Here is an 18,965-nt window from a genome sequence, read left to right on the forward strand (position 1 = left end):
GCATCATAGGATAAAAAAAATTATGCCAATTCTCAAGAAGCAAACATATAATAGAAAGTTTAGGGAGCTAGAGCTATCCTTACTGGAAAATTAGAAAATTATGGAAGAGGTGGATGCATTTGACAGAGTTAAATTCCCAAGGGTGAGGAAGTTCAAAAACTAGGGAGCATGTGGTATTGTAAAGTATAAAAGTAAAGTCACCAAATAAAATTAATAGGCAGCAGGTTTAAAACAAATAAAAGGAAGTATTTCTTCACACAATGCACAGTCAACCTGTGGAACTCCTTGCCAGAGGATGCTGTGAAGGCCAAGACCATAACAGGATTCAAAAAAGAACTAGATAAATTCATGGAGGACAGGACCATCAATGGCTATTAGCCAGGATGGGCAGGAATGGTGTCCCTAGCCTCTGTTTGCCAGAAGCTGGGAATGAGCGACAAGGGATGGATCACTTGATGATTACCTGTTCTGTTCATTCCCTCCGGGGCACCTGGCATTGGCCACTGTCAGAAGACAGGATACTGGTCTAGATGGACCTTTGGTCTGACCCAGTAGGGCCATTCTTATGTTCTTATGTGAGATTAGATTATGAGTTCTAGCATGAGACACAAACCCATGGAGTATGTTATTGAGGCAGGTGAATAAAGCAAGATATTCTGGTTTTGGAACTGATTAAGACACAGTCTTTTGTAAGGGCTGGTGTGGAAATTAATTGCTCCTGGAGGACTTCTGTCTGAGGCAAACTCATATATTGTGTGCAAAAAATCAATACAAAGAGGCACAGATATACACCAGAAGACCAATTCTCCCTTAATGGTGCAAACCAGCACTCACTCCATGTTAGTTGGCCGAATGGGGATCTCCCCCTGAGTATGGAGATCTTTGAATAGCATAAAGCCCCCCTAATAGCTGAAGAAAAGGGGATGAATGGTTGAAGAGAAGGGGATGAACTAGAGCATCCATTTACCCCAGTAATCCTAAATTGCTGTTGGCAGTTGGTGAAAATTAGAAGTGGCCTCATGCTGCCCTATTTTATTTTGGGGACTGACCTGGCACTCAGATGGCTCAGGATGGTGGGAGGGGAGATGCAAAGGTGTGTGCATCTTGCCCCATACAGAGCTGTGCCAAGCACTCATAAGCCACTGTCAGGGACAGGATAGGGCAGTGTCTCTCAACCTGTCCAGATGAGTGTACTCCTTTCAAGAGTCTGTTTTGTCTTGTGTACCCCCAAGTTTCACCTCACTTAAGAAATCAGACATAAAAATACAAAAAAAAAAAAGGAGTACTTGTGACACCTTAGAGACTAACAAATTTATTTGAGCATAAGCTTTCGTGAGCTACAGCTCACTTCATCGGATGCATTCAGTGGAAATGAATGCATCCGATGAAGTGAGCTGTAGCTCACGAAAGCTTATGCTCAAATAAATTTGTTAGTCTCTAAGGTGCCACAAGTCCTCCTTTTCTTTTTGCGGATACAGACTAACATGGCTGCTACTCTGAAACCTAAAAATACAAAAGTGTCACAGCCCACTACTACTGAAAAAGTGCTGACTTTCTCATTTTTACCATAGTATTATAAAATAAATCTATAGAAATACAAATATGGTACTTACATTTCAATGTATTGTATACAGAGCAGTATAAACAAATCATTGCCTATGAAATTTTAGTTTGTACTAACTTCGCTAGTGCTTTTTGTGGAGCCTGTTCTAAAACAAGGCAAATATCTAGGTAAGTTGATGTACCCCCTGGAAGACCTCTGAATACCCCCAGGAGTACCCATACCCCTGGTTGAGAACCACTGGGATAGGGTATATTGTAAAATGTAGCCCAATGATTCCCAGTCAAAACAGAATGGTACTTGAGGGATCTGCAACTCTCCCTCCTCCATCCCAATCAATGAGAAAGGAGTTAAGTTCCTAACATAGAAATAATTCCTGAAGAACAATATCACCAACCAAAAGTCCACACTTTTGTTAGCACCTGGAATTTGTCTGTGGCAAATGTGAGTAACAGCTTAATTTCAAGAGGAAACAAGTCATCATATAAAAATGATGGGTTAAATGTATATTTCAATATGAGTTCCAGGGGCTCTCCCTGAGCTAGACACCCCTTATGGTTTAGTCCATTATGATTATACAATAATGACAGGGTTATAACAGAATAATGGCATGAATCTTGCTGCAGCTTAAAAAATTACGGCCTAGTCATTTTCTGTAAGGAAAAATGCCTACAAAAAGACGCAAATGATATTTTCACTCTTTATATTTGGCCTTAAAATAATGTTGTCAAGGTTCCTCCCCCACTCTGAACTCTAGGGTACAGATGTGGGGACCTGCATGAAAAACCTCCTAAGCTTATCTTTACCAGCTTAGGTCAAAACTTCCCCAAGGTACAAAATATTCCACCCTTTGTCCTTGGATTGGCCGCTACCACCACCAAACAAATACTGGTTACTGGGGAAGAGCTGTTTGGACACGTCTTTCCCCCCAAAATACTTCCCAAAACCTTGCACCCCACTTTCTGGACAAGGTTTGGTAAAAAGCCTCACCAATTTGCCTAGGTGACTACAGACCCAGACCCTTGGATCCTAAGAACAATGAACAATCCTCCCAACACTTGCACCCCCCCTTTCCTGGGAAATGTTGGATAAAAAGCCTCACCAATTTGCATAGGTGACCACAGACCCAAACCCTTGGATCTGAGAACAATGAGAAAGCATTCAGTTTTCTTACAAGAAGACTTTTAATAAAAATAGAAGTAATTAGAAATAAGAAATCCCCCCTGTAAAATCAGGATGGTAGATACCTTACAGGGTAATTAGATTCAAAACATAGAGAACCCCTCTAGGCAAAACCTTAAGTTACAAAAAAGATACACAGACAGAAATAGTTATTCTATTCAGCACAATTCTTTTCTCAGCCATTTAAAGAAATCATAATCTAACACGTACCTAGCTAGATTACTTACTGAAAGTTCTAAGACTCCATTCCTGATCTATCCCTGGCAAAGACAGAATATAGACAGACACACAGACCCTTTGTTTCTCTCCCTCCTCCCAGCTTTTGAAAGTATCTTGTCTCCTCATTGGTCATTTTGGTCAGGTGCCAGCGAGGTTACCTTTAGCTTCTTAACCCTTTACAGGTGAGAGGAGATTTCCTCTGGCCAGGAGGGATTTTAAAGGCGTTTACCCTTCCCTTTATATTTATGACAAATGTGTATTTGCATAGAGCCTGCCCACATGGAATATGACTAATTGCATAACAATGCTAATTGAACATGACCACTCTGATAATTAGTCCCACAATTAAGTCACTCGGGGAGTGTAAATCAGCACAAGAAAGGAAAAAAACCAATATGAGTTATTATTATAAAATCCTGGTGTGGGATATGAGGAACATGGGATATGATATCATAAAATGACATGATTATAAATATTAGTAAACAAATTATTTTAAAATATGTGTCTAACAAAAGAGACTCCTGCAATGACATATTTTTTAACCCCATATGCAGATTATCGTCAATAAAATGATTGTCAAACCAGGCTTCCAGAAAGATGGCATTTCTGTTTCCATGCTTGGCATCAACATGGTTGTTCAAATACCTGAGATTGGAGCTACCATCACCTTCAGTGGGTTGATCTTCTCAGTGAAACTCCCATTCAGCAAATTTGGCAATAACACTGAAGGACAGTGTGGTAAGATAGATGCATTTAATCCTCCTCTTCTCACTCCCCCTATGTTTATTCCGTGAGCCAGATAGTTATTCAAGCTTACCATAGACTGAAATTCCTCAAAAGTAAAGTAAATGGATTTAGGGAGAATTTGGATCTCATCCATTGTTACTTTTTTATGTCACTTCTATCTGCTTCTAACAAATAGGTTCAAATGCTTAATATTTCAATGACCTGATTTTTGTCTTATCATTTTAACCTTACATAAACAATTATTAAGTAAACTCAAAAGAAATGATGCACTTTGAGTATTAAGCAATCTAAACTTACAAGGAGTTTGATCCATTCACTATGTATACCAGTTTTGAATTTGATATTAACGTAATGTGTTATGCACTTTGTCAGTGGCTCACACCCATCTGATCTGGTTACGTTTGGTCTTCCAGGTACATGCACAAACATTAAATCAGATGACTGCCGCTTGCCAAGTGGTAAGATCATTCCTTCTTGTACCCAAATGGCTCCCTATTGGAAGGTTGATGATGGCAAGAAGCAATACTGTGTAGGAACACCAACACCACCACCACCAAGACCCAGCACCCCAACTCCAGCTCCCAGCTGTCCCCCTTCTGCTCTTTGCAAGATAATTTTGAGCGAGTAAGATAAAAAAATGAATTATGTTACTCTTCCTTAACTAAGCAAAAGTACCCAAAAATCCTATAAAATGATGGAGATAAGAACTAGATCCCCATCAAGCCCTTATCAACAAATACAGGGCCAAATCTAGGGTGGCCTTATGCACACGTCTGAAGGCCAAACAGCTGTGTGACAGCTGCAGAGGGGGGCAAATACAATAGAAGTCCTCTGCAAGTGGAAACCACATACTTGTTTACCCCAAGGAGATCTCCATGATGATTCCACAGGTCTCTGAGGAGAGGGTATAGAGAATGTCAGCAAGTCAGGGGCCTGGCAAGTAATAAAACCCAAATCTTCTGACTTGCAGTTATGTGCTTTAACCACAAAATCATCGATCCCCCACATGCTTTCCATGGCACATCTATCCACACCAAGTTATATTTTTCAAACAATAACATCACTTTACATTTGTAAGATGCCTGATGAGTCTGGTTTATGAAAACGTAGACAGAAAGACAGACGCCTTTCCCTGTAAAAAAATCTAAAATGTGTGTACATTATACATAAAAAATGTTCTACATGATGGTTTCAGACTTCTCAGCCTTTCCATTCTGGAGTCTTTCTTCCACGTTTGTGCCCACTTTTAAAACAAAGCTGAGTTAAATTTCAGTCAGAAACTCATCTCAAAGGAGAAGGACAGTATGCTCACACTATGATGTTCCTCTTTGACAAGAATAGATTTTGTATAGCAATGGTGGGAAATGAAACTTTTTTCTTCTCTATTGTGTTTAAAGAGTCTTTGAAGAATGCCACAAGGTGATACCACCACAAGATTTTTACAAGGGCTGTGTCTTTGATGCATGTTTCATGACCAATACATCCATGCAGTGTTCCAGCTTGGAGATATATGCCACTCTGTGTGCCACAAGAGGTGTTTGTATTGACTGGAGAGGAGAGACCAAAGGCAAATGCCGTAAGTACTGCAGCATTAACAAATACATGTGTTAATGAAATAGTAACTGGAGGCTTGTTCAGTAAGTTGGTCCTGCATCTCACACTTACTCAATGTATTTAATATCTCTATAAAAACATGAGCAGGTCTGTCTCAGTGGTTTAGTGGATAGAATATGGCAACATTAATTCAGATGATCCAGATTTGGAACAAACTTTGGATACCTAATTCGCAAATGGTAGTCAGCATGGAGCATCACAGAGGTGATACTGTAAAGGTCACATTCTCATCTCAGACCAATGTAAATCCAGTGTAGCTTCAGTGAAGCAATTGAAGCTATTGTGGATTTACACAGGTAACACTGAGACTAAGAATCTAGCCAGCTGTGTTTTGCGAAAGGTAAGCTACTATTTCGCTTCATTGTAGCACCCGCTTACTCGTTACAGGAGAGAACATGAGATTTCAGAGAGGGGAAGAGAGGATTGGAAAGTTACTGGTGGAAAATGATGATACAAAATGAAGGGATAAACTAAAATTCTTACATCCCAACTCAATCTAGCTCAGGATCATTACTCACCGTTTCACTGAGTGCTCTATTAACAGAAACGCAGAATGAATGTGGGAGGGAGGTGGGGGCAGGGGGTTGGAAAGACCACTTAAAAACCTGGGACCTTAGATACATGGGACCTCTTTTGACAAAATATAACCCAAACTGAATGCAATCTCTCAGCTTTTTAACTGTGTTATATTTTCCCCTTCCCATACAGCATATAAATGTCCAGTGGACAAAGTATATAAGCCATGTGGGCCACTTAATCCTGCTACCTGTGATTCAAGGTATGGAAAGAACATACAAGCAAACCATTTAGTTCAGTGTGTCCTTATGGATTTTTGTCACTTAGAATCCTTTATTATCCACAGTGAATAATTCATCTGGTGAATTTTGGCATTTTTCATTAATAAAATGTATCATTATTCAGCCAGATCTAGTAATTAATGAAGAATGTAACCTGTAATTCCTATTGCTTCTTAAAAGTACTGAATAATTTTCCCTCTTCACATGTATCCATCATCTAAATGCTGTGACTTCCTGCACAGATTGCACTTGGCTGTTTAACTGTGAGAGAACTGTACTCTAAAATATGCCTCTTTCCACTCTAGGGCTATTCAACACAATGGCACTGGCCTAACTGAAGGATGTTTCTGCCCTGAAGGACAGTTTCTCTTCAATGAAAACAGTGGTGTTTGTGTCCCTCACTGTCGTAAGTATGATGTTTTTTACGTTAGGGGTAGATACGGCTCTGGACTGGGAGTCAGAAGGCCTGAGTTCAAATCCCGTCTCCGCCACTGACGCTGGGCAAGTCTCTCCAGTTCTTTAGTCTCTCCATCTGCAAATTGGGAATAATAATAGTTATCCTCCTTTGTGAAGCATGCTGAGATCTCCTGATGGAAAATTCTTTATAAGAGATAAGCATTGTTGTTGTTTATCTAAGACTTGATCCAATGTCCAGTGAAATGAATGGGAGGCTTTCCACTGATTTCAATGGGTGTTGGATTGGGCCCTTGACAGTTTTATAAAGAATGCTGAATATGGTGAATATTGCTTATGAAAGCAAGAAATTAATAATGCTTGCTAATTCCAAACCTGCTACTCCTATGGCCCATGCAAGATTCCCATATACCACTCTGCCAAAGCATCTCAACCCTGCCCTGTAGCACTCCTTCTACAGTGCTCCGCCTCTTCTCAGCACAGACTGATCATCATAATTGCCAGTTTGGTCATTTTATGGTGTGGCTAAATGTGCACTGATAACTGGGCTCAGAATTCATTTCACTTATATGACCTTAATTACAGCCATTGTATTCTGAAGTGAAAAACGAATACATTATATTTGTTCTACCATCTTCCCTGCTCCCACCTTATTGGTTCTTTTAATTTTAAAGTGTGTCCTCAGTGTATTATGAACCTGTGAAACATTCAGACTGACAAAAAGATATATCTGATGTGTTGTTTTCCATATTTATCGGAAAATTTGCCCACCTTTCATCTCTGAAGAATTGCATCAATGTTTGAATGAATCTGTCAGCCCTCTTCTTCTAGGATTTATCTGCAGGCTTTTTCTGGCTGCAGTCGCCTGACCCAACCTTATCACATTTATTTCACATCACCTCAGTAGCACTAATGTTAATATCTATCCTTTCATTTTTTTCAGGTATCTGTATAGGACCAGATGGACTGCCCAAATTAGTGAGTATTGCGATCAGTATGTTTTACCAAATATAGATTGGTGAGCCCAAGGAACATTTCGGGGTTTATGAACATGGGGTTTGACAAACATTTTAACAGATTTTGAGGAATATTTATTTTTGGAAAATACGTGTCCCTTTTAAATTGTAGAAAAAATATGCAAGTGTCTGAATTCTGGAACCCTGTGTAATTTTATGAGTGACTAAATTATAGATAATGGGTTCGTCCATTTCTAATCTTTGCATTACATTCTAAAAATACAAGAAGGACAAACAGCAGTCCTAGAGGACCAGCATATTGGTTTCCCTTATTTTCTGGAATTTGGCATGCAAAGTTTATTAGAAATGAAGGGCTGGATGGAGGAAAAATTAGTTATAGCTAGCAAACTTTGCAGTCCCAATTCTTTAATTCCATCTAATTTCTACAAGACCCATTTTATAACCTGACATATAATGCCGTACCTGATATGAGAATTTTGTTATGCATTCAGAGCACACATGGGTGTTCCCTATGCTCTTTCAGTTGTATTTCTTGTATCTTTCCCACAATTTCTAGGAATTAACAGATTTATGCAAGGAAAGGTGGTCATGCTCAGATCCTTTCAGTAACATATGTGGTCCTCTTCTAAGGATTTTCAGAGTTTGAGGTTCCCCGATAAAGATTAGTCTAGAAATGACATAAACATGAATGATGCTGATGCAGCTATGCATAGCTTTAGCCCTGAACAAGCTAACTCGTGCAAATAGTCTGACTCAGTTCTAAACAATTTTTTTTAACAGCCTGGAGACCAGTGGAAAAGCAATTGCCAGAACTGTGTTTGTGACAAGGACACTCTCATAGTGCAGTGTGCAAAACAACAGTGTAAACCACTCCCACCAGTCTCTTGTGATGACCCAGGGTTTGTACCTGTGCAGTCACTGACACAAGAAGACCCATGCTGTGTCCAGACTGAATGCCGTAAGAATCCTCTCAGCTCTTCCATGTGGAAAATACTGTATATATTGTGGGGAACTTCTGAGACATCTTTTCAACATTTAATTTGTACTTTACTTTCTTCATATAGTGCCCACTTGTCCCCTCATGACTCCCACACCTTTTGCATAGCATTTACAAGATGTCTGAAGAGAGCACCTTTTAAAAAAAATACATTTCATTTCCGAGAGGGAGAAAAAAGTATTTCACCAACACAGGGAAAGCATGCCTACCAAAAAGTCATTTGAAATTTCCAATTATTTTAACTGTTGGAAGAAAACAAACTGTACCATCCCTAATAAGTAAATAATACCACCAGCAACAAAATCTCTCTAATATCACCTCATCTCACCAAAAAAAACCCACTATCACCAAAAGTTCTAAGGTATTTCACAAAATCTCTAGAACTTTTACATACTGCAGTAGAAGTTTTATGAATTCCTGAAAGTCACCAGATTCTCCATCCCTATAAATTTTCCCTTTCAAACTTGTCTCTGACTGGAGAGAGAAATTTCCACTAATCCACTCTTCTGAGCCAGAACATTAAACTTCTTGTTTTAAGAATTAAGGGTAAGAATAAAGCTCATTAACTTTAAATGAGGCTTTACAGAGGTTCTTCTAATCCCATCCTCATGCTTGCTCGCAGAACTATGGTGCCCATTGAGGAAACTTCAGAAGTTCTTGTTCATACAGTACAGAATCTTCTGTACTTAACTATGTTGAACTCCTTGTTTTCTGTCTTACATTACATAGGATGTGACACTAGCAAGTGCCCTGAATCAGTGGCCAGCTGTCAACCAGGATACGAGTTAATCCCAGAAGTATTAAATGGAAATTGTTGTACTATCTTCACATGTAGTAAGTATTAAGCTCTTCTTTTGTGAATTATCCACACCTGTCAAGATGTTAAAGAGAGCAGTCTGAGCAGCACAGTGTAAAGAAGTTACATTCTGTTGTATCTTGTCGACAAAATGACTGATAGCTTTTCATGTCTTTCTGCTTCTTTTAAAAAATTATATTTGCATCACACTGCATTGTTTTTTCCCCTTACAGAGCTAATACCAGGCTGTGTAACCAATGGAACTTTCTACATGGTATGTTCATATGTTACTTACTCTAAGACAAAACTTGTTAGTTTGCAGCGCCTAACACAATGGGGTCCTGGCCCATGACTGGGGCTCCTGGGTGCTACAGAAACAACAAATAACCACAACAATGTAATAGAACAAAAATTGTTTCAGAATCCTAGCAGGGGCCTGAAATGTATATTCTTTGCACAAAGGCTGAGTTAAACATTGTCCATTACTTCATCAAAAAAACAACATTCCATCACCCTCTGTATAAGCATAAGGAATTTGCCCCAAGAAAAATAAGGTACTCCTATCATCAACACTGGGACTCTGGTTAAATAAAGTGGGTCAAATTTTCCAGTGTGGTTAAAGAATTTAGCACAGTATTTCCAATCTGTGAGATCTGTACATGAAGCAGTTTATTTTTAGCGACTATTAATACTCCTCCTTTGACTTTGTTTAGCCGGGAGCTGTCATTCCAAAAGGTACCTGTGAAAACTGCATCTGCTCTGCTGAAGTAGAGCCAGACAGTCAGAGAAACATTGTTGACTGCCAGCCCCTTCCATGTGACACAGAGTGCCCAGTGGTGAGTGCCGATTTTTTGTCCCATCACACACAATTTAAAAACCTGCCTGAGAGGAAGTGAGCATCCTTGACTCAGTGCAATTCCTTTTTTATTCCTTTATAAACAGGGCTATACATATAAGATGAAATCTGGACAGTGCTGTGGTGAGTGTGTACAGGAGGCTTGTGTACTGAAGTTGGAGGATAACACAGTCCATGTGCTTCAGGTAACTACTGCTTTTAAGGTTTTGTGAACTCCATTCTCCTTCCTTCCCCTTCTGTCCTTGTGTTTATCACAGTCGCTCACTGGGTCGTCTCTCATGTTAGATCTCACTCCGTGCTTGGCCAGTCCCCAGCACAATGGGGCTTCCATTCTGATTGAGGCTTCTAGGAGCTACTGCAATAGTAACGATAGCTTTCAGAATTCAATGTTAAAAGCAATGTAGATGAAAATACTGGGCCGGGCTTTGCCCTCGGTATGAAAACACAGCACTCATTGCTCTCAATGGGAATCACTCTCACGTATCAGAGGGCAGAATCTGGCTGCAAGTGGCCAATCACACTTGGAAGCTTTATAATATTTCTGGGACAAATCCTGGTGTCAGTGAAGTCACTGGAAATCTTTGGTTTCAGCGTAGCAGCCGTGTTAGTCTGTATCTGCAAAAAGAAAAGGAGGACTTGTGGCACCTTAGAGACTAACCAATTTATTTGAGCATAAGTTTTCATGAGCTACAGCTCACTGCATCGGATGCATTCAGTGGAAAATACAGTGGGGAGATTTATATACAGAGAGAACATGAAACAGTGGGTGTTACCATACACACTGTAACGAGAGTGATCAGGTAAGGTGAGCTATTACCAGCAGGAGAGCAGGGCGTAGAGGGTGGGGGGGAACCTTTTGTAGTGATAATCAAGGTGGGCCATTTCCAGCCGTTGACAAGAACGTCTGAGGAGCAGTGGGGGGAATAAACAGGGGGAAATAGTTTTACTTTGTGTAATGACCCATCCACTCCCAGTCTCTATTCAAGACTAAGTTAATTGTATCCAGTTTGCAAATTAATTCCAATTCACTGTCTTGAACAGTATTAGGGTTTGCCCCACTGTGTATTTTCTCAAGATATCTTTACAATGGGCATGACAGGTCATTACGGACAAACACATCTCCAGCACCGGGTTCACAAGTATATACACTTTTAATACAACTTGAGGACCATGATGGATGATGAAACAAAGAGACTCTCCACAGCCAGTTTGTCTCCCTTCCAAGCCAACCTATACACTCACCACAGGTTTCTTGGTATCGCTAATTCTTACTGCACAATTATGGCTTGGCTGTAAATCAGCAGTAGTTGAACAGGGGGCAGGCGAACCCATTATTAAAATGATTTTGAAAGTGTAAAGGTAGAATTATCGTCTCCTCACACTTTTAATGAACTGGGCTTTATTATTTACACAGCAGTAGCTATGCTGCTAACATGACAAAAGCCCTCAACAGGAACTCCCCTGATTTAGCCCTCAAGGGCTGTAAAATTTGCTTTTTGCACAATAATCACACTGCCGTAGATAGTATGAACAGAAAGGGTTTTTTCAAGACACACTGCATAGATTTCTATTCATTTTTTACAAATGTTACTTACAGGCTGGAAAAACCTGGCATGAGCCCGGTGATAACTGTACCTCCTATATATGTGAACAAATTGAGGATCAGTTTATCCCTGTCACTGTAAGGAAAGTCTGTGGAACCATGTACCCAGAAAACTGCGACCCGGTAAGTACTACTTAAATGTTCCTCTAATTCTCACGTTTGTTGCTTGGGGAAGGATAGGCAAAAACAGCAGGACCACTGTGTCCAAAGATTATACCTGGACCCCAGTATTATGTGGGATGCAATTCTAATTATAGCCTTTTCAAACATGGTCCCTTTGAATTTGACTTGAGCCACAGTGATGTGCTGCACTGGATTACAGAGCACGGAGTAGAGAACAGAACACACAAAAAGGAGTGGGATTTTCAAAAGTGCGAAGTGATACAGGAGCACAAGTTCCATTGAAAGTTAATTGGCCATGTACTCCTAAGTCACTTAGGTGCTTTTGAAAATGCCACCCAATGAGACTAAGTAAGGTGAAGGAGAGTACATTATTTTGAAGGGGAATTGATTGAAATAAAGCCATCCAACTCAGTCAAGATTTTGGGATGGACTGGAACCAGGACCGCATAGGTGGAAGGTCAGTATTTTATTAACTGTGTGACCAATGCTGGTTTAATCCCTTATTTGCAACACACTAACTTCAGTCACTCCGAATTTCATGTATCTGCAGCATGCAGTATTTAAAAGTTGGGTTAGTATATACGACATTAGAATGCTTAACTCGGAGAGTAGAAAGAGAAAATGAGCGCCACTTAATGCCTGTTACTGATGCAGAAGTTGCCCCTCACTGGAATACCATCAAGCTCCCCCAGCCCTGCTTCGAATCAGCATCTATCTCAATGCAGATCTCTTGCTGGCACCAAGGAAACTTGGGAAGCAGGGAAAGCCCCCAGGTTGGTACGTACACTCCAATTCTGAATCATTTCCCCCTATTTCTGCATTCCAGGCTGATATCAAGCTAAGTGAAGATGGCTGCTGCAAAATGTGCTCACCAAGCCATAAAAGTAAGTCATGCTAATTCTGTGGCGCAAAGACAAAATACATGGTCTAAATAGTGCTTTGGAGCATATTAGTCACAATGGGTGCCAGGTGCACACATATATTGGCTGAGCTGATGTGATCTGAGGCATTATGCCTGTGTAGAATACTTTCGGGCACTTTGCCTTCTGCTGGGGCAAGAGAGGGGAATAGGGAGTGGCTGGGAAAAGAACATTCCCAGCACACAGTACAGCTCCTTTGAAAACGTATAGTATGAGCTTCTCCCTCCCTACTGCTAAATGCTAGCCATTAGGGGGAAGGGGCAGGGCCATGCTCACGCTCCAGCATACCTGGACACGTTCTCTTCGAAGGATAGAATGACACACCAATCATGGTACCCGGCCGTGCATTTAAGAGGTGCCAGTGGCAACATTTCGTCTGGGCCATGCACCGGTGCTTATGGGACAGGGAGCCACCGTTTCACCATATGTAATTAAACCAGGTGAACACATGACATCAGCTCCACCTCTCTGTTTTCTATCAATAACTGCATATGGTAAACAAACATATTTTCAATTATTTTGCCTGTATTACTCCAGTTTGTAGACTGTATAATACCACCACTGTCATCAGTCACAATGAATGCCACTCTTCTGTGCCCGTTGAACTAACATACTGCGAAGGCAACTGTGATACTTCTTCAATGTAAGTGGCTACAAGCTCATTACTCACTCTCCTTGCGTATGATTGTCCCTGTGCCCTCTTGGCATTCATTCATTATATTGGTGGCAGGGAGCAAATTATGCATTTTTAATGCATCCAATATCCACCTAACAAGCAGGTGTTTGTTTCTGCTGTGCTGAGTTGGATTTCTGATACCTGCTATGTTACAAGATGTTAATTACCTTAAGATCCATCAGTTTTTACTAGATGGAAGCTCGGTGGTACAGCGACAAATGGCTTTAACCTCTGACACCCTGACTTGAACTCTTGCCCATTTAAAAATGGGGTTGCTAGTCTCATCCTGGACATCATTTGTGCACTGACAATGTGTGACCTTGGCTCAGTCATTTAGCCCCTCTGTGCCTCAGTTTCTCCATCTGTATAATGTACAAAATAATATTTAGCCACCTTTGTAAAGCACTTTGAGATTTTTGGTTGATAATGCACAGTATTAATGTAGGGTAAGATTCTGCCACTCTTCCATGCAGCACTAACTTCTTCCGCAAATAGTCTCACTGAAATTATATTTCACCACAGTATTGTCACAGGCTTGTTGTCAAGCCGATTGCTTCCAACAAAGAGGCACCATATTTGGTGATATCTAGCAATGAGGGTGTATTTTGTTGTTGATTTTGCAGCAGTATTTCTAAATCTTTCTTTCTTGTTGGCTTTGTTTTGTGGCCAATCAGGTATTCCCCTGAGGCGAATGTGATGCAACACACGTGCAAGTGTTGTCAGGAGGTCAAGACCAGCAAAAGACAGGTGACCCTGAGCTGCCCTGATGGAAGCACCACTGATTACTCATACATCCACGTGGAGCAGTGCGATTGTGCGGGCACAGAGTGCATCCCCCAAACCCCTCCCACCACTCCAGCACAGCAGCAGGAGCAAGAACAGCAACAACAGGAACAGATCCAGCCGCAACAAGAGCAGTCCTAGAACCAGGAGCAGAACCAGAAAAATGAACCAAAACCAGGAAGAGTAGAATATAGACTGAAATAAATCTTTTCACTTTTTTTCCCCTAATAATAAACAAGTATCCAAAGCAGCTAGAATCTTGGACATATGGATGAAATTCCTGTATACAGCCTAGAAATTTCTGTTTCCTAATTATTTCAGCTTCCATTGTCAATGGGTCTCATTGCTTTGAGTGTCTTCTTTTAACTTGAGAGGTGCAGCGTTAGGAAATCTTGAGGTTTGTTTTTTCTCGGCGATGCTATATGACTGACAGCTTTTCCTTCAGTAGGGTGGGGTGGGTGGAATGATACTCTAACTATTTCCACGGCACTTTTAGGAAGTCCTTGAAGTAAACTATAGTCTCTTTTTGGCTTGAAATTTTCCCTGTGGTGATTCTGATACTGACTGCCCAAGGCCAAGCAGCCAAACATCACTGCGTCGTTAATAATTTTTCACTAGTCGCAGTCATTACAGTGTGTCCCACACCCACCTGACACTGACTAATCATTGCATTGAATTAGACAACTTTTAAAATCCCCTTTGATTCCAGTTCAGTTAGGCAGCGTCAACAATTCAAGTCCAGGAAAAACACAGACTATCGCTCTCACCTTCCTACCTTTTTGTTTGTTTGCTTGTTTGTTGTTTTAGCATTAAAGAGAGTTTAGGTTATAGTAACTGCATCTTCTCAAACTTTAAAGATACTGGGGGGTTTTGTGGTGTTGTAGGAAAGAAAGGAAGGAAGAAAGAAACCCTATCATACAAGGCTGCTGCAGACTATCCTATGTTTACATGAGATCATCAGCATAGTAAATGAATGAAAATTTGGATGTTTGTATTATTTGTTTTTGGTTAACTGTTTACATAAGAAATATATTTTTTGCCAAAAGGGGTAGATGAAGGATTTTTGTAAACAAAAGTAATAATAATAGTAATATAAATTCTTTCCTAGGAAGCTGAGATTTTTTTAAAATGTTGTATCATTGCTATTTATTTTGTTTCTGGGAAAAATAAGTGTACTGGACCATTTCTTCCACAATTAATGTTGCCCCCATTTTCTAGCGTTAGTGGGTATCTGGTTGTGGGATGTTTTCTTTTTCTATTTTGTTTGTTTCCTAAGAAGAAAAAAGTTATGATGATTAATAAACTTTTAGCATTTTGCAACTTTTGTGTGGTCTGCTTTTTTCATTTTGCTGAATCCTTCACAAGCAGTTTGTTTGCCCAACATAATATTTGCTTCCCCCTCTACTGTGACGGTTTCTAATCAGCCCCAGTTTAGGATGTCACTGTTTGTAGTGGCAGCCCAGTCCTGATTCGATATTTAGAAGTGTGCTTTGTGTAGAGACTCTAGCCCTTGGTGCAATAAACACACACACTTTTTGTAAGTAACAGATGATTCTTTTCTAGGACTGGCAGAATGGAAATTGTTTCAAATGCCACCTGTTCTCAGACTTTAAGGCCTAATGTACCATATCTAAAACGCCAACAAACTGACCTTGCCACCTTTGTAATTTTAATGGATATTATTCTGACACTACACTTGAAACCAACCTGCATATTACCTGACTGCAGCCTGTGCAACACCAGTATTTCATGTACCACAATTCGAGAATTGTTGCACTAGGGTCAACACTTTATACAGTCACAATGAAAGATAATGAGTAGTCTCTAAGTTAGTCCCTGGGCAGTCCAACAGAGGGAGCACCATAGTAACTGTGCCTCATGATAGGATAGTTAAGTACTGGAACAGGTGACCAACGGAAGCTGTGGAATCCCGTCACTGGAAGTTTATAAGAACAGGTCAGACAAACACTGGTCAGGGATGGTCTAGGTACACTTGATCCTGTCTCAGTGCAGGAGACTGCACTAGATGACCTCTTGAAGGCCCTTCCAGCTCTGCATTTCTATGATTCTATGAGTTTCCTCAGACTTAGCCCCTGAGCTGCTCTTCTAGTCCATCTCTCTTTTACAGAACAATAAATTTTGGGCTGTAGATCCCACCAGTCAGAGTTCAGTCCTGTGTTATCCTTAGGGACCCCCCAGCATTCTCTCCTGCTGTTGTCCAGATGTGTGGCAGACTCACCCCTCTTGCTTTCAAACTGTTCCTGTTGCATATCCTGCTGCTCCCAGCTCCCTGTCAGCCAGCTGCCTGCATCCTTGTTTGGGTCATTTTTTTTACCCAGCCTCTGTGTCTCAATGTGCAAGTTGCCTTCCTTCCATGATCAGCTCTCAGTCTACTGCCTGCAGCATTCTAGTCACCTTCACAAGCAGCACACTGTCTTTCCTTGGGCCTAATCCAAGTGTCCTCTGGATGTTACTCCCTGAGACATTTCCTGCAATAAACTTCATTGCATTACATCAAACCTTTCTGAATTAAGTTTACGTATTTTAGGAGTTCACAGTGTAAAAAATGCAAATGTTTATGATTTATTGTGGGGATTATATAGAGAGACAAGATTAAAGAAAACCTCAGGAATGTTATGAGTTTCAAAGGACCCTTTGACAACTATGGGCCAGAGAAGATTGAATTTTTTTTCCCCTATAAAATACTTGGGAAGAGGGGGATGCAAATTACGCACCTCCAGACCCATCCTTGAAGCTGTGCCTTAAAGAGAAACCTATTGTCTGGCTGATTACCTATTCATGGTCTCTTCAGATCAAAGACATGATCTAGATAAAGGAGTGAATCACAGATTCAAGTACTCCTTGTTCTTTCTGCAGATTCTAGGATGTGCTTGTTTTGAACTAACAGCTGTTATGAACTTGTGACCACAGGAAAACCCCCTGGTGGGGTTTGAAGGTCAGATCACTGGCCCAAACCCTTGTTGGAATCAAGGGGTGATCTCTGGCTTATTAGCATGGTATGTACATTCTGTTATGGTTTTTTTAAGTTTTCTCTTTAATGTTTTTACCTTAGCAATACATTTGGTTGCTTAGAAAGAACAGTGTGGAACTGAACTGTGGGTAATTACATGTTTATAGCCTCTGAACACAAGGCAAAGCAGGCCGGCTTATGCAGTCTGTCTTTCTGGGAAATTCACAGTGTAGGCAGGAAACTGTGCAACCTGGAAAAACCCTAGCCAGGGGGCAGAAAGACACAGGTCTCTGCCCAAGAGAGGTGATGGCTAGGAATAGTGGGTGCCCTTAGTGGACCATGAAAGGGAAATACAGGTGCTGTGGCTCTGAACTGTGACACTCCCTTTTCCTGCTTGCTCTGGGTCACACAGAGTTATCTACGGGCTAGATGCTGGGTCTCTGTTCCTCCAAGAATAACCTGTGATGCTTCTCCTCTAGCTCATTCTGGGGGAGGGGATGGAGGATACCTAGTAATGGACAAGTAGGTTAATTACACTAACTCTCTGCAGGAGAGGAAGCTACCCCATATCCAACTCCATCCACCAGCCCAACTTTGTGCCACAGGGCTGCCATATGACCCTCAATCCTTTCTCCATCCAAAGCCTGAATCTCAACAACATAATTTCTTTCATTACTTGAAAACAGTGTGTATTCAGAGTATGCCACCAGCAACTTCACATGGCTTGCTGGCAGAACAGGACTTGCTCCAGTCCTTGAGAGATTTGTGTCAATTAGGCCATTCATAGAGACTCCCAACTGCCTTAGCAAATTCCCCCTTTTGTACTTATTCTGTACCAAACATTGACCCTAAATTCTCAGGTACACCCCTTACTGTGACTACTGATTGAGTGTGATGGACCATGCTTGCTTCCTTTGTCCTTAGCCTCTCAACCAAAAATCCTTTGGCAAGAGTAGCTAAGGACTGACATTGAGGTCTCCTTTGGCTTGTGCTGGGAAGTTCATTCATTCATCCATCCTTATTACATTGTCTCAGCTGTGAGGCCACTGGATCCATGGTCTCAGACTTTATTGTGATTCCCATTTTCCAATGCCTTGCTGGACATCTTCCCCATTACTGAGATCCTCACACTTCAGGATCACTGCTGCTCCAGTCTCTGGAATGGCTCCCTCCTATGAACTCTCTCATCCTTTATTCCTCTCCTTGTCATGCTGGTAGCTCTTTCAATCAATTATTCTGTGGGTAATGCACTGATGTTGATTGTGTCCATAATGGTCAAGACTTGCCACAGATTCACTGCTTTGCCCATTATCCCTCATGTAGCTGTGACATTGACAGCTACTGGAGCCTACTCACCTTCAGTTACACCAAATTCTACATTCTTGCTAACCCACAATCTATTAGGTGCTTCCCTCACATTCAAGGAGGGATGATCCCTGTTCTGAGGCTCTCACAACTTATGAACACTGACAAATAGACAGGCATTAAATGCAAAATTCAACCAAAAATAAAGTGGAAACATGAGTGAACTGGCAAATGATCTCTTGATGCATCCCAGCATATTGTGCAGGTCACAGCAACTCTCTAGTAGATAACTATATATATATATATATATATACACACACACACACTATAGATATACAAGGTTTTTTTTCTCCTGCTAATAACCCACCTTAATTGATTGGTCTCATTACAGTTGGTATGGCAACACTCATTTTTTCATGTTCTC

At 40.8% G+C, this 18,965-nt stretch overlaps 1 protein-coding gene across 1 annotated transcript in view; it reads left to right on the forward strand.

The window, feature by feature from the left end:
- The window catches only part of MUC5AC (mucin 5AC, oligomeric mucus/gel-forming), a 56,671-nt gene extending 41,098 nt beyond the window's left edge, over positions 1–15,573 (forward strand). The window contains exons 35-49 of the mRNA XM_074956662.1: positions 3,517–3,700; positions 4,123–4,333; positions 5,107–5,285; positions 6,032–6,101; positions 6,426–6,526; positions 7,478–7,512; positions 8,292–8,469; positions 9,238–9,342; positions 9,538–9,578; positions 10,018–10,140; positions 10,247–10,345; positions 11,758–11,886; positions 12,713–12,770; positions 13,344–13,449; positions 14,157–15,573. Coding sequence (XP_074812763.1) covers positions 3,517–3,700; positions 4,123–4,333; positions 5,107–5,285; positions 6,032–6,101; positions 6,426–6,526; positions 7,478–7,512; positions 8,292–8,469; positions 9,238–9,342; positions 9,538–9,578; positions 10,018–10,140; positions 10,247–10,345; positions 11,758–11,886; positions 12,713–12,770; positions 13,344–13,449; positions 14,157–14,406 — 1,869 coding nt within the window. The 3' untranslated portion in view covers positions 14,407–15,573. The remainder of the gene's footprint in view (positions 1–3,516; positions 3,701–4,122; positions 4,334–5,106; positions 5,286–6,031; positions 6,102–6,425; positions 6,527–7,477; positions 7,513–8,291; positions 8,470–9,237; positions 9,343–9,537; positions 9,579–10,017; positions 10,141–10,246; positions 10,346–11,757; positions 11,887–12,712; positions 12,771–13,343; positions 13,450–14,156) is intronic.
- The last annotated feature ends 3,392 nt before the right edge of the window (positions 15,574–18,965 follow it).

Source organism: Natator depressus, chromosome 6, assembly GCF_965152275.1.
Source record: "Natator depressus isolate rNatDep1 chromosome 6, rNatDep2.hap1, whole genome shotgun sequence".
In the NCBI taxonomy this organism is placed as follows: Eukaryota; Metazoa; Chordata; order Testudines; family Cheloniidae; genus Natator; species Natator depressus.